Genomic DNA, 19,033 nt, shown 5'->3' on the forward strand with positions numbered 1-19,033 from the left:
TTTTCATAATGCATGCAAACAATCGCGTAACTTCTCTTCTAGAGGACCCTTAACTTGCTTACTGGATAGAATAAAAGAAGTTCAAAATGTGCAATCAGAATTTTCCAGGAAGCAAAGCTCTTTCTCCTAGACTCTTGACTTCATTTTAACCCCCAGGAAAATTCTGAAGAGAAATAAGAAGCAACTAAATTCTACCCATTGTCTCTGCCACAGAATTCCTGCGTAACTTATGTTAGCTCTTCCTACTCATTATTTATTTTCACGATGTTCAAACAGGCACTCTTGACTCCCCACTAGCAGAAGCATTTAGTACCCTTGCAGTCCTGTCAGGGCAGGGAGATCCGTACTTCCAATGTTTAAGGCATCATAAAATTATATGCTTTGGGGGAGGGAGGTTAAGAACCGACTACAGTCCCAAGGCTTCTCACAGTTGCTAATACCTGTGGATGTTTCACATTTGTGCTTTAGATACTTATCTATGTATAGTGAACAAGAATATCACCACCTTGACTCACAGAAATGTCAAGATGGTAAATTACTTATTTTCTTGAACCACAGGGGGTTAATTACTTCTCTAAAGAAATTCTACAAAGAAAATAATTATTCTCTATTCAGGTCAATATGCAAATGCTGTAGTAAGAATATACAGGTCATGACAATGTCCTATATTACTTCCTATTCAGTACAATGAAAGAGTATAGTTCTGCAGAAACATCCCTGTAGTGCTGCAATTAAAAATGTGTACCTATTTCTTACTTAATTATTCATTAGAAATACTAGTGCCCATGGTGCGTGCAGAACCCCCAGCATCTTCACTTCAGTACATGGTATCTGTGTAAAGGAGACATTTTCACCTAAGGGATCTTATCTAGATATTATTTAATGACCCGTGATTTAAACCAGGAGATTAGGCCAGTACTCATGCTTTAATCCTTTAGCATAAAATCTCTTTAATCCTTTTAGCATAATTAAAAGACAGTTATAATGCACACAGATTAGATTGATTATTACAGCACCACAACCTGTCTTGTAATTTCTTAAATCTTCAGTGCCAGATTCAGTCAACAGTCTATGCTTTCTGCAAAGGAAAGGAACAAAGTCTTACACACTCAGTTACTAGAGATGCAGTTATTCTGGACAGCTTTTCAAGAAAGATCTCATCTACAGTCCTACAGGCTTAGAGATCTCCAGCACAGGATTCCCTATCCCTCATTTATGGAGATTCATCTACTCATAATTAAGATCCAAGCCAGATTCCTGCTCTTCACTTTCCAACTAGTTAATGCTACATGTAAACTCATTCATAGACAATGTTAAAAAAAAAAACCAACCCAAAATAAACAGAAAGGAAACCCAAAAAGCAAGCTGTATTGACTAAATCTGCATGAGCAGTTTGCCCTCTGGTGACTAACTTTGTGAGAACATACAAGTTTTTAATAGATACATGAAGACTGGTATGAAAAACGAATGACTGGAATGTTTGCAGGCTCTACTAGAAACAGCATTAAAAGTTTTAAAAGAAATGTTCTGCATTAATTGCAACAATGTGATTTTATTCAATTTTAGAAGAGAGATAAACTGAAGTGTCAAGACAAACAGAACTGCAACTACGGATTGCTACATATGAGAAAGAAGAGAACTGAAATTTCAGAATTTTGCCTAAGACACATGAAGACTAAGACAAAATAAGAAGCAAAAGGTCCCTCTCGGCATCCATTCTTCACAGGTATAACAGCCAGGTCCAAAAACTGTCTTATCATAGCAAGGGCTCAATGGCCGGAACTCCTTGCTCTGTGTGTCACAAGGAGATGATGTTGGCCAAGCTACTTGGACATGCATCTTGGGGCTGAGTATACAGGTGTAAAAGCATAAATAGACAAAACCAAATTAAATTCAGGTTTTCCAAAATAAGATTGCCTTTCCTCTTTCATACAATCTGACACTAATATGTTACACTCATTTCCTGCACTATGACTAATGCTATGTTAGAGTTGGGGGATGGTGGGGTGAATCGGTATTACGTATAACCAGAGGAACAAGCTTCTATCCCAGAGTTTGGGCAATTTACTCAGCATGAGGGCTTTGACTGACTTTGAAGACAGCCAATTTGCATTTTAATCTAATATGTGCTAATGACACTCTTATTTCAAGCTGATTTGGAAGAGCAAAATACAGATATTACTCCTCAGAATGACCTTTTTTTTCCCAAGACAGGGCTCTAGATTTATCTCAGCTCCTTAAATGACCACTGCTACTGATTATCATGTCCGTTTTATCTTTACAAACAGTCCAGTGAAGCAGGGAAATATTATCATCAGTCAGTAACTGATGAGGAACAGAAGTGGAAGGAAAGAAAAAAATAACTAAAAAAATTAAAAAGAGCAACTTGTCTCATATCACAAAGAAATGCTCATTGACTCTGAAAAGAAAATCAGGTCTCAAGTTCCTGGCCAGCTGCCTAGCTGCTAATCACAATTATTTCATATAAAATAGACGGACAATTGAAAGCCATCAGTTACATGGGGTTCTATTACCCAGGTCATGTTTGTCCAGTACACCTCCTTACCTAACAGCTTAAATCACCTTAAACAGCTATATTTCCCTTATATCTAGCTGCTGAGCTAAAAGGTTTTCACAAGACAGGTTTTTCTTGGTCTTGCCTTGCTTGTGTATGCAAGGACTATTGAAATGTTGTCCAAGTCAATCACCGTGACTGTTCACTAAATTCCTTCTCGGTGTCCTTCACTGAAGGTTGTTGTTGGACAGTAACTTCTTCCTTTGAAGTTGTACAACCATATAGAATGTGAAAGTTTGAGTCAAGAGAGACAAAAGGAAATGTTGGGGCTGGCACGCAAGAAAGAATTGCAAAGTAAAGTTCTAAAACCGTTGTATTTTGCTTGAACTCACCAGGAAGTTTGATTAATATAAAAACCAGTAGAATACTGGATAATTTTTGCAACAATCACAAATACTGATGGTCACAGAGGTACCCTTTCCTGATTACCTGGAAGCGGTAGAACAACGACTCCTTCCGCAAAGCCACGTAGCATGTAACCTCAGTACTCTTATTTAGGAAGTGTTACTTCTGGATTCCTTCCCTTGTAAAATACATTTTGAAGCTAGCTCTATTACCACCTGGCACTCCTTGCATAGCAGTACAAGGAGAAAGAGAAAGGTCAGCTGCTAGCCCTGTACAATTTTCATGTGGCATTAGCAATTAGAATCCTAGAGCACATGCAGTCAACTCAAAAGATATCCCTGTGCATTCCTAAATATTCCACATGCAGTCTCTGCATAACACATCTCTAATGACAAACTAAATTTTATTTGCAAGATGAAATGTAAATCTGCATCCTACTTCAAAAAAGAAGGAGCTGACTGCTTCTGAAATGTGCTCACTGATACTGCAGAGATACTCTCTTCTTAGAGAGAAAGAGTTAAATATCCTCTTTTATTCCCTGAAGGCTGCTGGTCCCATGCAGAGGTGCCATGTTTTATTTAAAACATGCTCGCTCTCAGTAACCACTTGTTCTAATTGGCAAGGCAAGGCTGGGTCCCCAAAGCACACAGCTCGTTACATTCAGTTTGGATTACAAAAACACGATGAAACAAACTGCATCGAAATGTACAAATTAACAGCTCAGGAGTGCACGACATGGACATGGAATTAGATTGCAATATGGAAGAAACTCCACAGGGAGGCTAAGGAACAAATCACTAGTGTCTCTATAAACTCCAAACGAGCAAATACACAAAACAGAGCACAGATTTTTCTATAAATCAAGCAAATTGCTAAATGGGAAACAAAGAAAAACATTCCCTCTCCTATCTTATGCACACATTTAAGGAGAATGGAGTTACAAGAAAGTTTAATAAATTAAACCTGTGGGTTGCACATTCTGAATAGGTAACTCTGCTTTCATGCTGGCAATGTGCAAACATCATGGTAATTAAGTCATATTTCTAAACGTTTCTCTTTTTTTTTCACTCATCAACGAACCAATACACAAGAGACTAAATTACAGCTGGTGTTTCAACAAGTCATTGGGAAAGGTTATTAGTTAGAAGGTGAGCAAGATACTAACAAAACAGAAAGAAACTGGCTTTAGCATAAGGAAGAAAACATACTAGGAAACAGACCTATGAAAAACAAAAAATAATGCAAGTCTGAGACAAAAAAGGCCTGAACCCTTTTCTTTGCTTGTAGCTGAATCTATGCAATGGGACTTGCAACGCCCTGAGATAAGAAAAAGAAAACAGATGGAAAATATCAGCAATGTCTCGCCCAGAGAGAGGAAAAAAATAAATTAAGACTATCCAGCAGTCTTTTTAGGTAGCCAGTGCTGAGAAAAGGTCATATTTTCATTTTAGTGTAATTTATATTTTTACCAAATGAGCTCCAGACTACTAGACTGTGAATTTAGCAAGATGCAGTCCAATGAAACAGCCACTAATGTCCTACAGGGTACGTTGCTCATAGGATTGATTGACTGTAAAATGTTAAAGCTCTTAATTAAAAGGCATTCCGTTTTCCTAGATTGTGCTGGTGAAAAGATACTTCCAAATCTGACTGGAAAAAGCCCTACTAACTTGAAGTCAGTAGTAGTCATAAAGAAAAGAAAAAGAAAAAACCTGTCCTACCTCAACACACAACATTTGAGTGCCAGTGACAGAAATTCTCTTTTTTTCTTCCATTAACAATTGTACAGAAATAAAAATACTTTACTGGCCTGTCCTCCATCAGTGCTTGCCTTTTCCCACTCTTTTATATAGATGAAGATGGGAGGAGGAGGAATATAATTGAGAAAATTGAACTAGCAGCTGAACCACTGGTCCTATTGACACCCTATGCTGCACTGCTGTGCGCACACCACCTGAATACAGCCAGGTCCCTGGCAAGTAAGAGTTGTTTCTTCCATACAGCATCTTTAATGCCTTTCCATATAATGCATAGCAAAATCATGTCAGTATTGCCATCAAAGCAACATAGGAGCCCTGTATTCACAACTTTGATGCCATGATAGTAAAGATGAAGAAAAAAGTAGAATCCCACAAGTAATATCACACTAACTTCATTCAAAATGTGATCTCTATTTAAGTCTTAAAACTCCAGCAAGCCTAGAAAGCTCCAGGTATCACCGTCTTCCAAACTTCCAATTTCCCAGTATATACTGACTATGAGGAACACATAGCAAAATAACGATGAGAATTTGGTTGATGGTACTGTTTTTGACAGAAGTAAAAAAAATTAGTCCTAAGCTTAGATAATGCAACTATACTTGAATAAACTCGTCCTCCATTACTTTGTATTTCCTTCAAAACTTTGTGATACATTAGGGGAAAAGGAGTCAACTGAAAACATGAAACCTTTCCCAGTCTTTTCACAAAATATTGCCCTGTTCTAACAATGCAAACAGAGGTATTACTCAGAACTTTTAAGCTGCAGAATAACTATGTATACTAACAGAGTAAAAATAAACTTTGGGGTCAGCAGTGCAAATCAAGCTTATAAAGAAAAAAAAAACTTAACCCCAACTAAAGTAATTTATTCAATTCTTTTTCTTAATTGTGTTCCTTGGTGATTGGCTCTCAAGTTGATTGTCTCTCAAGCTGAGCACACATCTCAGCTTTTCAAGTATACTAACTATGCTAAATATCTTTTCCCTACCAGCCTTCGCCTTTCAAAAATTCTTTGGTCATAGAGTAAAAGTAATTAAGTGTATGCCAAGCAATATCTGTATCTGGAATGTTATAGATCATTAGCAGCAACTGCTATAGAAATTAGAAATACCTTCGTTGCCACTGTGACCAGCTATATGATTTCCAAAGAATTACTTAGCTTCAAGCCTGACTGTGTAATAGAAGTTTAAGATGAAACCTGACTATTTTCAAGTGCTAGCCAGTAAGCACTGGGTTTCGTAGTCAGCATTCCATGTACTTCAAAATACAAAGACAGACATGAATACAGCAACAAATTCTAGCCTAATGAAGTAAGAAATTGAGGCACCAGTTTCCATTAGGAGGCAACAAAGGGAATACTACACTGGAAAAGAAAGATTTTGTGTACAGATAAAGAAAGCGAGTACTCTGTGCTGGTTTCATACTTCTGAAAATGCTTGCTGCTTTTCTAGCGAAGTACTAAAACATGTGGATTCACATCAGAAATTACAAGGATATGGAAAATGCAAACCTAACAGATTTTGATCATGGATTTAGGAATGAAAGCTTTATGAAGAGCATGTTTTACCATTTATCATACAACAAACACAGAGCAAAGATAACAACATCTGAACAAGCAACATGCAAGATGCACTTGTCGAAAAGGTTTCCAGTAAGCAGGCTGAAAGTTAGCAACTGATTAAAAGCAAAATCTAGTTAGGCAAGAATGCTGATTCTTGCAGTAGGTATTATTACTGCCAGCCAAAGCAGCACTCTAAATACCTCCCAGAATTTACAAAGACTGAGAGAAGAAGAAATTGTGTTATTGAAGTGACTCTCTGAGTCACAAATCCCCCAATTTTGTAAGCTCCAAAAACTGTGCATGTGACTTTAGGCCATGACAAAAAAAAAAAGGTCTGCTCAACAAAGCAGAAGGGTTAAGACGCACAAAACCATGAAATAACTCTACAGTCAAGACACTTAGCTCAGTAAATAGAAAGAGGAGCAAATAATCTGATTTGTCTAGATCTGATGATACACAGAAGCTAACTGTCAGGGTTTTTTTCTCTTTTCTCCCCCCCCCCCCCGATCTTTCAAATTCAGGAGAATAAAAGATTCTATTGACATTACAATATTTCATAATCTGGCATAGCGCTAAGCATATGTATTGAAAATACATATGCAGTTCCACCAATACTGATTTCCTACTTCATAACTGGAGATGAAGTATATAATTTTTACTTATTAAGATACCAGTGTTTAAAAACACCAGCATGATTTCAAACTAAAAATAAAACTAAACTAAGAGCTGAGGTCTCTAAAACTCAGAAAATTCTTGGGTTATAGAGTTGAAGTATTTTCTCAAGTTCTGTGATGCTGATCTTGCGCTTCAGAGAACATAAATGCTGCATAGCTGGATTAAGAAGAGAGATGGACACCCATCTCTAGAAGTTTCAATTATACCTTCAGACAGAAAGCCTATGAAACATTCATAAATCCATGTGAATCTGTTTCATGTCATCCATGAAATCCATGTCATCATTTCCTCTTCTTCCAGTTTCCCAAGTGCATCTCTCCACCAAACCATCCAGGGCTACACCTAACCTACAGCTTCATATACTACTAATTAAGATGGAATCTCCTTCCTGCACCATTCTTTCAAAAGCTGATAGTTTCAACACAAATGAAACTTTCTAGACTCACAATCAAATGGATTAAAAGCAGACTGCATTTTTGGAGCTGATTTAAGTAGAATGACTAGCTTTAACATTTTCTGTATTTAAATATTTGTTCTTAGTCTGTCAGAGTTTGTTCTATGACTGTTCCCAGAGGTTCCAATTAAAACTGATTTCTTAAGGTACCAGGTGTTGCTTCCATGAATGTTTGTAGAATTCCTGCCTGAAAGAGCCTACTTTATAGAAGTGGCTTTTCAAAAGTTCTCAAACAATGTCTCTACCTTAAAGTGATATTAAAACTTCCATAAACCTAATGGGAGCAAAGATAGATTAATAAAGAGTACTTCTGAAAAATTTCACTTACCACTGTTCTGTATTATAATCACTCAAATTTCAGAGTTTACCATATTGAAAGAAGAGAGGTTGCAGTATCAGGGAAAGATGTGGTGTTACCAAGGGAGATACTCTGGCAGAATTTGCTTTTTTTTTTTTCACTTACCACCCCATATTCTCATTAAAAACAAAAACAAAAACAAAACAAAAACAAACAAACAAAAAAAAAACCACACTATTTCATTTGTATTCTGAATGTGCCAGGAGTCTGAAGCAGCTATGCCTTAACCATCTGAAGACCAAATTTATCTGAAGCAATTTAATATGTAGGATTGCACTTGTACTGTACCTAGAGACTTTGAGGCATTGATAGCACATGGTAAACACTGACCTGGAGACAGAATGCTGCAAAGTACTTTGCAGAAGTACAATTAACTTGAAATTATTTCAGAGAGGCTCTTGAACATTTCAGAGTCTGATGCTTCTATAGAGCTTAAATAAAATAAGTGAGGTATTCCTTCTTGGAAGAGGCAGATGGGGTGAAGAGAAGGCAGAGGGCTTAAGAGGAGAGCCAAGTTCAAGCTCCACTCCACTATTTATCAACCTTTATGTGCAAGCCAAGAACTAGCCTGTGGCAAATGAAAAGCAGATTTGCGGTTGTACAGAAGAGCTCAGTCAAAACTGGGCTCTTCTAGGCAAAGGGTTGCACGTATGTGTGCAGTATCTAGCTCACTCTTGCCACAGAAAGCTGAACAACATAACCTCAATAATAACCTGTGAAATGTATTGCTGTGTTTAATACAAGAAAATGTATTACCCAAACCAAGGAATTCCAGTCTCTATGCTACATAATCTGATTGCTTTTGCTGTTTGTTTCATCTATGGACAAGCAGAAGTGAAAATTCACTGAATACATATTGATAATAAATTAAGAAATCACAAGTGTTTGGTCAAACAAGAAGGCAAACTCTCAGCCCTGACTATTGCCCTTTTCTTCATTTCCGTGCTGATGAACATCACAGGCACAAAACTATGACCATTTTTCCCAGGGGATGGGGACAAGAGGAAGGGCAGAAGCAAAGAGCTCATGACCATGTATTTACAAACTTTCACACAGTTCAGAAAGTCTGGAAAATAAGATAAGAATGCTCCATATAATAACTCATATTGCAGTGTAAACCCAACAATGTTTTCACCTCTTGCTGACCTGCTGCCCTTCTCCCTGATCTATATAAAAAGGTAATGCTTACACAAATGTTAAGGGGCTTTGCTCTGTGTGTGTCTGAAATTAATTCTTTAATAAATAGGAAAACTGGATTCTACCCCTTCCCTCTTTAAAAAAAGAAACCAAACCCATACATAATTTAACAAAGTTACTAACCTTTTTCGTTGTGTGGATTTCTTTTTTCTAAAATAAAAGAGAAAGGAAACAACAATCAAGAGAAAGAATAATTCCCAATTTTCCCTTGCATACAAATCTATTTCAATATATTTGAATGAGTAAGTTGCCATATTAAAAGCGAAAAAAGAGAAACATTTTCCCACATCGTATCTCTGGAGTACCTGGACTGCTGAAAAACATCTTTCAACAGCTTACTTGCCTACAACCTTGCTGTTTGTAGTGGTTACATTTACAGAAACAGAAGTATACATCTTTCTATTTCTATATTGTGGCTGGAAATCCATTATAAAAAGATATGCTAAAAATACTCCATTAACATTAAAAAACGATGACATTGAGAAGTTTTGAGTTGCTACTCAAACAGAACTGGTTATTTCAATGCTACTTGTTGAAAGAACCACAGTTAAGAACTAAAAGACAGAGTATATTTGTCTTTTCCAATAAAATTGTCTTTAAAACAATACTTAGTTTTGTTTCAACATGCAGTAGCTTTCTAAGTTACTCAAACACTTTAAAAGTCTTAAAATAAACAATCTAAGTGAAGCCTTGAAATTTTTTTAAAAGTAAGCTACCCCCCACTGCAAATCACACAAATATTTTGGTATCATTTTGTATTCTTACAACAGGAAAAACGATGACCAGAGGTAATGGACTCCAGGAGAATTACAGAATAGAAACCAAGAACTTTTCTTCTTGTTAAAAACAACCAACAACAACAACACAGTAAAACCAAAATAAAAGATGCTTTGCTTAATGCCTGGTCTGCTGGCTGTGAAGTTTTGGGTATTCTATTTACCTCAGAATATGAAGGGAGGGCTATTTTTATATCTCATTATTAGAAAATCCACATTTCTGAGGTACATGAACGTAAGTTGTTTATAGCGCTAACATGAACATAACAGTGGTACTGAGTCAAATCAAAGACCTAGTAGCTTGTTTCTGACTGTGGTCAGTAGGGAAAGAGTACAAGGGCAGACTTGCACTTTCTCCAGTATACCCTTTCCGGTGATCCATGGCTTTGGAAAACAACCAGAGAAATACATGCAAAATTTTTCTGAACAGCCTTTAACAATCTTTATTTCCCATGTGTTTGTTCAATGATGCAATGCTGAACCCAAGATCTGAAAACTACAAGTTGAAATTTATTTTTGGCTAAAGAAAAAAATATCTGAAATAGCTTTAAAGTTTAAAAGAAAAAAAATCTGAACTTTCTAATATTGCATCTGTTCCCCCAAGAGAAATTAAAAATCATGAACTATGACAGTAATTTAATTACAATTAAAAATGATTTTATAATTAAAAAAAATAGAAAGGCATAGCTAGAGGATGAAAAGAGGAAAAGGTCAATAACAACTCCTAACATTTTACAGAGTAGCAATGACCTTGCAATAAGAAAACTATACGCAACAATTAGAATTAGCTTACTGATAAGCTAGCGATGATTTAATATTCAAGGACTGTAAGTTAAAAAGAAATAGAACAAGACGTGTTCTATACCAACTTTTAATTTTTTTCAGCCATTTTTCATTTTTAACCATATTTCAGAGATTATCAAAATAAATCCTACAAAACTCCAAAATACAATTCAGACTTATGCACTTTGAAACCCACATCATCCATATAGGAGCTGTACTGACAACAGAGCTCTGTAGTTCACAGGTGCTCCAGAACTCCATAAGCCTCAAGAACAATGTTTGATTGTCACATTTACACAAAAAGTTCTTGATTAGCAAATAAACTAGGCACCAAAGTGAGGAAAATCTGATTACACATGCACACTGAAGAAAGAAAAACCCATGCGCAAATCCCAAAGGAGATGCCAACAATGTGGTTTCGATAATCTAACAAAAGCACAAAAACCTTTTACTGCACTTACCAGCAAAGCATTTGGAACAGAGATTCATAGTCTTGCTGGACCTGGGGCAAAAATAAAAAAAAAAAAAAGTAGAGCTAAAAAATTCATTATTATTCTAATCAACACAGGGAAGATTTGGGGGGAATGAAGCAAGAATATATAGGGTATGAACTTAATAGGAATCAAAGACAACTGGCTAGCAGTGGCTGGACTAGGAACAGGGTCAGGGGAAGAGACCTCATATGGCAATCTCCTTCCAGTTTAAAGAGCTTCCACAATACGACTTTCACACATTTACTCATATTTTTAAATAAGCTTACTTTACCATTCAATGTGTAATGTTAAACACTCATCATTCAAACCTTTCTACTGCAATATGATAATAATGATAGACAGGAAGAGCCAATACATTCCACTTGAATATTAGACTCCCCTTGGCAACAGTTCTACAGTCCTGACAAATCCTGAATACAGTACAGCAATGGAGAGATTGAATTCTTGCACTTATAAGGACACAGACATATGTGCTTTTGGAAGTCTAACTGGTATGGCTTAAGAAGTTATTACCTCAAGCTGTTCATTACTACCTTCAGCCACATCCAGAAGTGATTTAAAATAACCTGGCTGACTCTGCACTGACATGGACTATGATAGTTCATACGACCCATTAGTGAGCTTTGAGGGCAGCAGCCTTCAGCTGAGCGAAAAACAGCTGGAGAATGACAGCAATCTCTTAAGCCTCCCAGATGTCTCCAAAGTGTTTGTGCAATTATGTCACAAGTGCTCACCCTCATAAAGTCAGTCAGCTCACAAGAAGAAAAATTTTTAAAAAGTAAAGCTATAGACCTCTCCAGGGCTACCATGAAACTACCCAAAGCAATATAACGTGGGAGAAAAAATTTCTCCCAGTTTACAAGGACTTCTAACATCCCAACGTCTCCTTTACAAAGTGAACTGAAGAATACTCTCAAGAGCTCTCTAAGGGTTGAAATGTCTTTAGGTAAGAGCAACCCAGCTTCTGCACACACTGCCCAGTATTTGATTTGTTCAGCATTCCTGACTCAGATCTGCCATGGCATATAAGCATTAACATCATCCTGAGCAGGTCTGAAAGTACATACTGACAGGCAAGGTTGAACCAAAACTGGGTCTATACCTCCTCAGGGCAACCTGTAGCTGGAACATATTATTTAGCTAAATTAATTGCATATTTATCTTTACAAATATGCATATATAAAACCAACCGAAACTACCAAACCAGTTGTTTTCAATGTCCAGGCAAACACAGACAGAATTTTGAGACCTGCATCTTGCAAGATATAAATTATAAAAAACAAACTGCTTACTACCTCAAGACAAAAACATTGTCAATTTTTTCAAAGCAATTTTATCAGAAATGAACACAACTGTCAGAATCATAGAATTCACACCCCCCACACACCCACACACAGCCCTGAGTTTGCAAACGGATTTTGAATGACTTTCCAGTAACAAAGTAAATCCAGACCTGGTTAATCATATCTCAGTTTTAGTCACATCAAAACATTACAGATGCTTTTCAATTCATGCACATTTGAAAGCTGCTTTACATCAGGCTCAAGAATTCTAGAAGAACACAGTTCACTGCAGATATGAGACATAAGCACTTGTCAGCTATAGCAAGAACCACAGACACATGAAAGCTAGTTTTAAATGCAAACAGTATGTGCACAGGAGAAAAGTTAATTTCCAGGAAAAGAAAAGCAGAACAGCATTTGTAGCCATACAAATACATCATCAAATTGGTATATATCCAAAGATTCAATATCTATGTTGACAGTCTGCACAGATTATCTACCTTCAGAAGAACTGCAATTAAAAACAGCATGGTGAGTCAACACCTACAGCATTAGTGTGCTGCAGTTCAGTACTCACTGCTTATGGGTTAGACCTTCTGGAGCAGCTCAATATGCCAGGCAGGAGCTTCTCTGCAAAGCCATTAAACCCCAGGGGCAGCAAAGAAAAAGAAAGGCAGAGTTCAGATGGTTCATACTGATGACATTGGAACGGGCAATGACAAATGTTTTCACTGGTATAATCAACCATCTCAGCTGTTAAATATCAATCCAAAGTCTTATATAATATTTACTTATCAGCACATCAACAATGGAAAACACACACAACATACAGCTATGTGCAAAAAAAAAAAAAAAAACAGACTGCCATTTACTCATAACACCAAAACCCCCCAAATTTTCTGAAAGGACAGTGCTGTTGGACTGGTGAGCTAATAACATCAGTTCACTGTTCCTTTCAAGGCAACTCAAGTCAGTCTGAGGCTGCTACTTAAGATGAGAATCTAAACTTTGAGTGGGTTTTTTCCTGTCTTTTACAGTCATTTATGTCACTGTAGATCTATCAACATTACACTAGAACTAAGAAAATGGCATTTTTTATTAGACACAGTAACACTGTGGATCAACAATCAGCCCCCCTTTGAAAGTGCAATATTTAAGTAGAGCAAAAGCCTTGCAAGGAAAATGCATTAAGCAGTTTACATACATGAGACTTACTAGGTATTATCTGAAGTCATGTCAGTATCTGCCAAGTAAAATGTATGTTTTACAGCCTTTTGTTACACTGCAAATCCTTCCTCTCATCACCAAGATTTCCTCTTTGCAGCAGGCAAGGGCTCTCTCATCAGTTAAAACTGAGCAAGCCTGCACATTGCTGATTTCTCTGTGAAGTAAATCTCGTTAACCACATCACTGTTTTACAGTAACTATTTCCTAGTGACCCCAGCATTCACCAGAAGCTTATACTGCCAGGCAGAACACCTAAAAAACGTGGACACACTAAGGTAGTTCCAAGATCTCCCTCACAAAAGTCAGCTTTATGCTTAACAGTACCTAAACTAGAACTACTGCAATATACACTTTATATGTACGATATCCCTAGAAAGCCAGCTTTATACTGACAATTTACAACCTCCACTTGTACATAATTTAAGCTGATATTCAGGAAGACATTCATATTTATGGATAAATCAAGTCAAACAGAATGGTATTATCTCCAAGACAGAACATAAAGTTAAACCCTATTTGAAGGTACTTCTATCTGTCAAAAAGAAACCATTTAACTAAAGGGTGACACAAAATTATTATGGAGATTGGAAATCACAAGGTGAAGCAAGCTCGGAAGGTCAGGTGGCAGAGCAAGTCAGAGGCAGAATATAGTTCAAGCCAGCTGGAAAACCCCAGAGGCTACAGAACGACTGCATGCAACAGTTCCACAGAGCTCTGTGTCTGAAACAAGCATAGGTATTAAATATGCTTCCAGTGCCACAGAAAAAAAAAAGCCAAAAAAAAACCACAAACAACAAAACAAACATTCCTTTAACAACACAGCCATGGAAGTAGCAGCAATGACACTGCAATTTTGAAAGAGGGCAAAGTTTACAGAAATGGGAAATCCTGTAAATTGCAACATATTTATACTTTAAGCAATAAATAAATCACATGTAATGATAAAAATAAAAAACACATTTGAGGCTATACAAACCATCTTCCCTTACTTACACTGTGGTCTCTACAAACCCCCATAGCAAAAGAAGCTATTTGAGCCTTCAGACAGATTCATACACACACACCAGTGTCAGGTCCTGACTTCAGTGAGATCGACATCTGCATCTCCAGTTAAAGGTGAATAATGTAAAGTGACAGCCAGAAAGAGGCATTCAATATCAAAAATAACATACTTCAAATTCTATGTACTTATAAGTAACTACGTAATAAAACGGTAGAGACTACTTCCCCAATTTCACTTTCATATAGTACTTTCAGTACATTCTTAAAAATGGTGCCTTAACTACTCCACTAAAAGCACTCCAAGCTATTTACTCAAATTTATGCCCTACACTACTAATTACTTCTTTTCTTTCCTTGCCATTTGGCAGTATACCATTGTGAGGTACCATCCAAATCAATGCACATTCCACTCTGCCTTCATTGGAAGTTTTTTTTTTTACTTCTCCCTCTCCCAGTAAATGATTTTATCAATACAAAACCACATCTAAGCATGAAGTTTAAATTCTAGCGATAAATGTCAAAGACAAGATTGTTAGACGTACAGCAGTTTACCAGAATGGCCAGAATACAATAAAAAAACAACCCACCAAACCAAAACACAAGACAATCTCAATCTGAGGGTTCAAGAACAAATTCCATGTGGAAATTTGGCACATTCAAAGAAAGTTAAAAAGAAATATACAGGAATTTGTCTGATCTCAGGACTCTCAGCACTCAGTCTCCCTAATGAACACAATTTTCTGCCAAGAAACTTAAGATAGGCACACCTGATATATGCTGAAGGTTTTGTAACAAAATCCCTTTTCCAAAACATTTTCCAGCATACTCTCAGGCACTTCCTAGCTTCCTCAACCCATATTTAAGGGGAAAGAAAAAAAAAAAAAGCAAACCAGAAACACTAGAAACTAACACTAGCTTAACTCCACACAAGTGCAAAAGGCCAACAGAAATGCTCAATTTCATCTATACTAGGATTTTATTTGTATGTTTCCCACACTTTTTAATAGTGAACTAGAATTACTAATGTAGATGCTCACCAAGAATCGTGCAACCGCACCAGACAAAAACCTAATACAGGTACATATCCTCAGTGCTTGAAAAACAACACCAGAATAACAGTTATTCTTGAAAACAATTTTTGTTCTGTTGCCTTTTGAGGATGGAAGAATAAGGAGTTTGGAGAAAAAATGCTTTTATATAGAATGCGTGCATTACATATTTAAAGATGTTTAAGCCACAGATGCTAATTAAGTATGCCTGCAAAATCCCAGCTTCTGCATTTCTATTGGGAACAAGGTTTTCCAGCATATCTAGTAATAATTCTTTATGATTCAGAAGTTCCCATGACTTGGTAGCATGAAAATGTACCTGCTTCAGTGGCACTATAATTGCACTGCTGATTAAACACACTATGTTAAATGCTTCTTGGTCCCCTTCCAGTACAGCAATTACAGGGGGATCACAGTGTCACCGCATACAAATAGATCTTCACCCCTGAATGATACCTGTCTAATATTGTCAGGGGTCGAATGTTTGAGAAACATTAACTTAATGACATGATTCTTATTAATTAGTTAAAACTACAAAGAAGCTTCGTCTCTATACATTCAGCACCTACTGTTTCATATATCTGGCAACTCAGAACAACTATACATATGTTAAATCAATGCATTTATAGTACTGTAGTTAATGGCCTGTCACCATTTCCATTATAAAGCAATTTTCAAAGGTTTATAACTCTGCTGAAGAATTCACTTGGAGCTGAATCCTGGCACACAGCAAAAGCAAAATCATAGCCCGCAAAGGTTTACTTTCATCTAACCAGACTAGAACCATTATAGAATCATAGAATCAACGAGGTTGGAAAAGACCTTTAAGATCATCAGGTCCAACTTACTAAAATAAAATTGATCCAATTCTGTATTTCCGTTTCACTTTTCAGCATTCGCTTAGAGCATGTAACACTTCACCTTGCACAGGAAAGAGGTTAATTAGACTGTGTTAATAAGACCTTCAGTCATCCTTTGAAAGTTGTGTATCCTGTACAATAGTTACTGAAGAAAGCCATTTCACTTCTCTAGATCAGAAGTCACCTCACTGGTTTCATATATGCTGCACATTTAATATTTACAGCTCCTCCTTAGTTTACTATACTGCTGTGAGGACATCAGCAAGGGATTTTTAGACATTCTAAACAATTATTTGTATCTTTATGACTGAGGCAGCTCAATCATTCTTCAAGAATGATGTATGCCAAAGTCTTTTCAAATAAAAGAACAAAGTGGAGCACATCAAAACCAGGCAGACCTGTAGAGAACTTGACAACCAGCAAGAGATTTTTAAGCAAACTAAACTCTGAAATTAAATATCCCATAAATGCAGTCAATGTGCTCTACTTCATCAGCTGTTCTATACCCACACGCTCAGTGTGAAGAATTCTAGTTTAATTAGAAAAGTGGTATCAGTAAGATTTTATAATTATTACTGTTACTAAAGGGCACTCTTTTTTGCTTGGAAAATACATTAATATTCTGGTTTTGGACTCCTCATTTTCACCACAAACAATTTAAGTGTTGCTTATCATTTCAAGATTTTCGGTAAGCTGCTGAAAATGATGCTTCAGTTAGTGAGTCACATGTTCGTAAGGACCTCATTATCCTGACCTCAATATGAAATTAAATGGACGATAAACTTTATGCACAGCAGAGCATACTAGTGCAAAGCCCTTCTGGCAGCTTTCTACACTCAAAAGATACACTGATGCATCCCAATGAAGTAGCTGTATCCTGATTTATTATTTTTTATCAGTACCTGAACTCAGATTCTTTTAAAACCCTATGCACTTTTCATGCTTTAAATATGCAGACGCTGAAGTGCTTTGTTGACAATAAGGCCAAAGAGCACAAACATACACGAGTAAGAAGGGCAAATGGGGAAAATACACAGTAAAAAAGTAGCTCCTTATTGTTACAAAACATAGCATGGGCTCTGACACAAAAGCACTAATAAGAGTTTAAATTCAAAGCCTCCTCCAACAATTCATATTATAAACTGCAAAGAATCCAATGCATCTAAACTAGGTAAGACAGTTTGTAAGAATGTAGATCTGACTCAACTGGGTTTCTAGCTGAGCTTACAACGTTGGTACCCTCCAGTCAAAACTAAATGCTTCATATTCCCACGAACACATGCCTCTACATTTGCTTTTAAAAAAAAAAAAATCTCAGCAGCAAAATCCTATACCAAACATTCCTCTGCAAGTCTTCAAAAATCTTCTCCACAAACACGTGGCGCCTACTATCTGAAGGACAGTAAAAACTGAAATACTAAGTATTAACATAGTCCAAGAGGCCTTTAGTAAAGTAGAAATAAAATTTGAAAGTTCTCATCTACCCACCTTCCGTCAGTTCCTCAAGGACATTATTATTTATGTGCACCGTAAGTAATAACTAACATTGCCCTATGACAACACAATCATCATCTTCAGATTTACAACGTGAAATCACATTAACTTTATCTTTTCCTTCAGATCAGACACTCCAATGCTCCACAGATAAGCAGCAGTCAAAAACCCATTCTATCTGTGTTATTCCTTTTACCAGAGAGTAACACATACTAAATAGTAAAACATTCTTAGGAAAAAAAAAAAAGCAGCTGGAGGAAATATATACAATAGGAGTAGGAGTACTAAAGTTTTTTAAGTAGAAAAAAAGCACTTTAGATACTCCATCCCAATTTTGGGGGGGGGAGAAGGAGGGGGAAAGTTACTTGCAAAATACAGATTTAAAACGCGCCCATTTCTGATCTGATAATAACATTGGCTGCTGCCAATATTATTATTATATATTCAATCTTCTCATTAACTGCAGTGACCTTATAGGTCTTACCTTCCTGTATTTCAGTAACAATATGATTTGGTTCAAATAGGGAACAACTGAAAATTAATAAAGCTGCTTCAAAAACAGGATGAAAAATTCCATTCATTTAGTAGACAGTATTCTGGTCTTTGTCATTTTCTTTGATCACATGTTAATCAAAGATAACATGCACCTGACTCACTGAATAAAACTGTGTTTATTGATTTCTTCCACAGAGAAAACAAACTGAAAACAAACACCTGATAAAACAATAACTTTATGTAATGGGGAAGTTGACTGTGTGTATGTCTGCATATTTAACTTTCCATGTACATGCTGTGCTTTAAGTAAATAATGAAAACAATAAAATGAAAGTATTTTGAGTCATAATATGTAAGCTTTGTTAATAACTCTATAGACGCCTTTCATTTTTTTTTCTATACAGAAAATCTTCCACTTCTCTTTCACAGCTGTGGTCAATACCACAGTCATTGCACTGAACAAGAAGTCACATCATGAGGTATATCCTATAGGCACTGAAATAGAATGAGCATGGTATACAAAGAAGCAACACAGACCAACCACACAAGTGTTGCATTTGATCTTATAGAAAACAGTTGGCTTGTTATGGAGCAGAACTGGCATTTTTTACACTACATTATTCTCAGTTTATCTTATTTTAGTCC

The 19,033-nt window shown here is 36.5% G+C and overlaps 1 protein-coding gene across 3 annotated transcripts in view; it reads right to left on the minus strand.

Moving 5' to 3' along the window:
• The window catches only part of ZFAND3 (zinc finger AN1-type containing 3), a 141,885-nt gene that overhangs the window by 98,851 nt on the left and 24,001 nt on the right, over positions 1 to 19,033 (minus strand). For 2 of the 3 annotated variants that reach the window (XM_061470931.1, XM_061470930.1), the window contains exons 2-3: positions 10,946 to 10,986; positions 9,049 to 9,075 (exon numbers count right to left, since the gene is read on the minus strand). In XM_061470931.1, coding sequence (XP_061326915.1) covers positions 9,049 to 9,075; positions 10,946 to 10,986 — 68 coding nt within the window. Of the gene's footprint in view, positions 1 to 9,048; positions 9,076 to 10,945; positions 10,987 to 12,838; positions 12,898 to 19,033 lie in introns of those variants that run through there. The other variant, XM_061470932.1, reaches the window with a different exon arrangement.

Source organism: Pezoporus flaviventris, unplaced genomic scaffold (assembly GCF_033815535.1).
Source record: "Pezoporus flaviventris isolate CSIRO_AGI_PZ_B2104156 unplaced genomic scaffold, CSIRO_AGI_Pfla_v1 ptg000066l, whole genome shotgun sequence".
In the NCBI taxonomy this organism is placed as follows: Eukaryota; Metazoa; Chordata; class Aves; order Psittaciformes; family Psittacidae; genus Pezoporus; species Pezoporus flaviventris.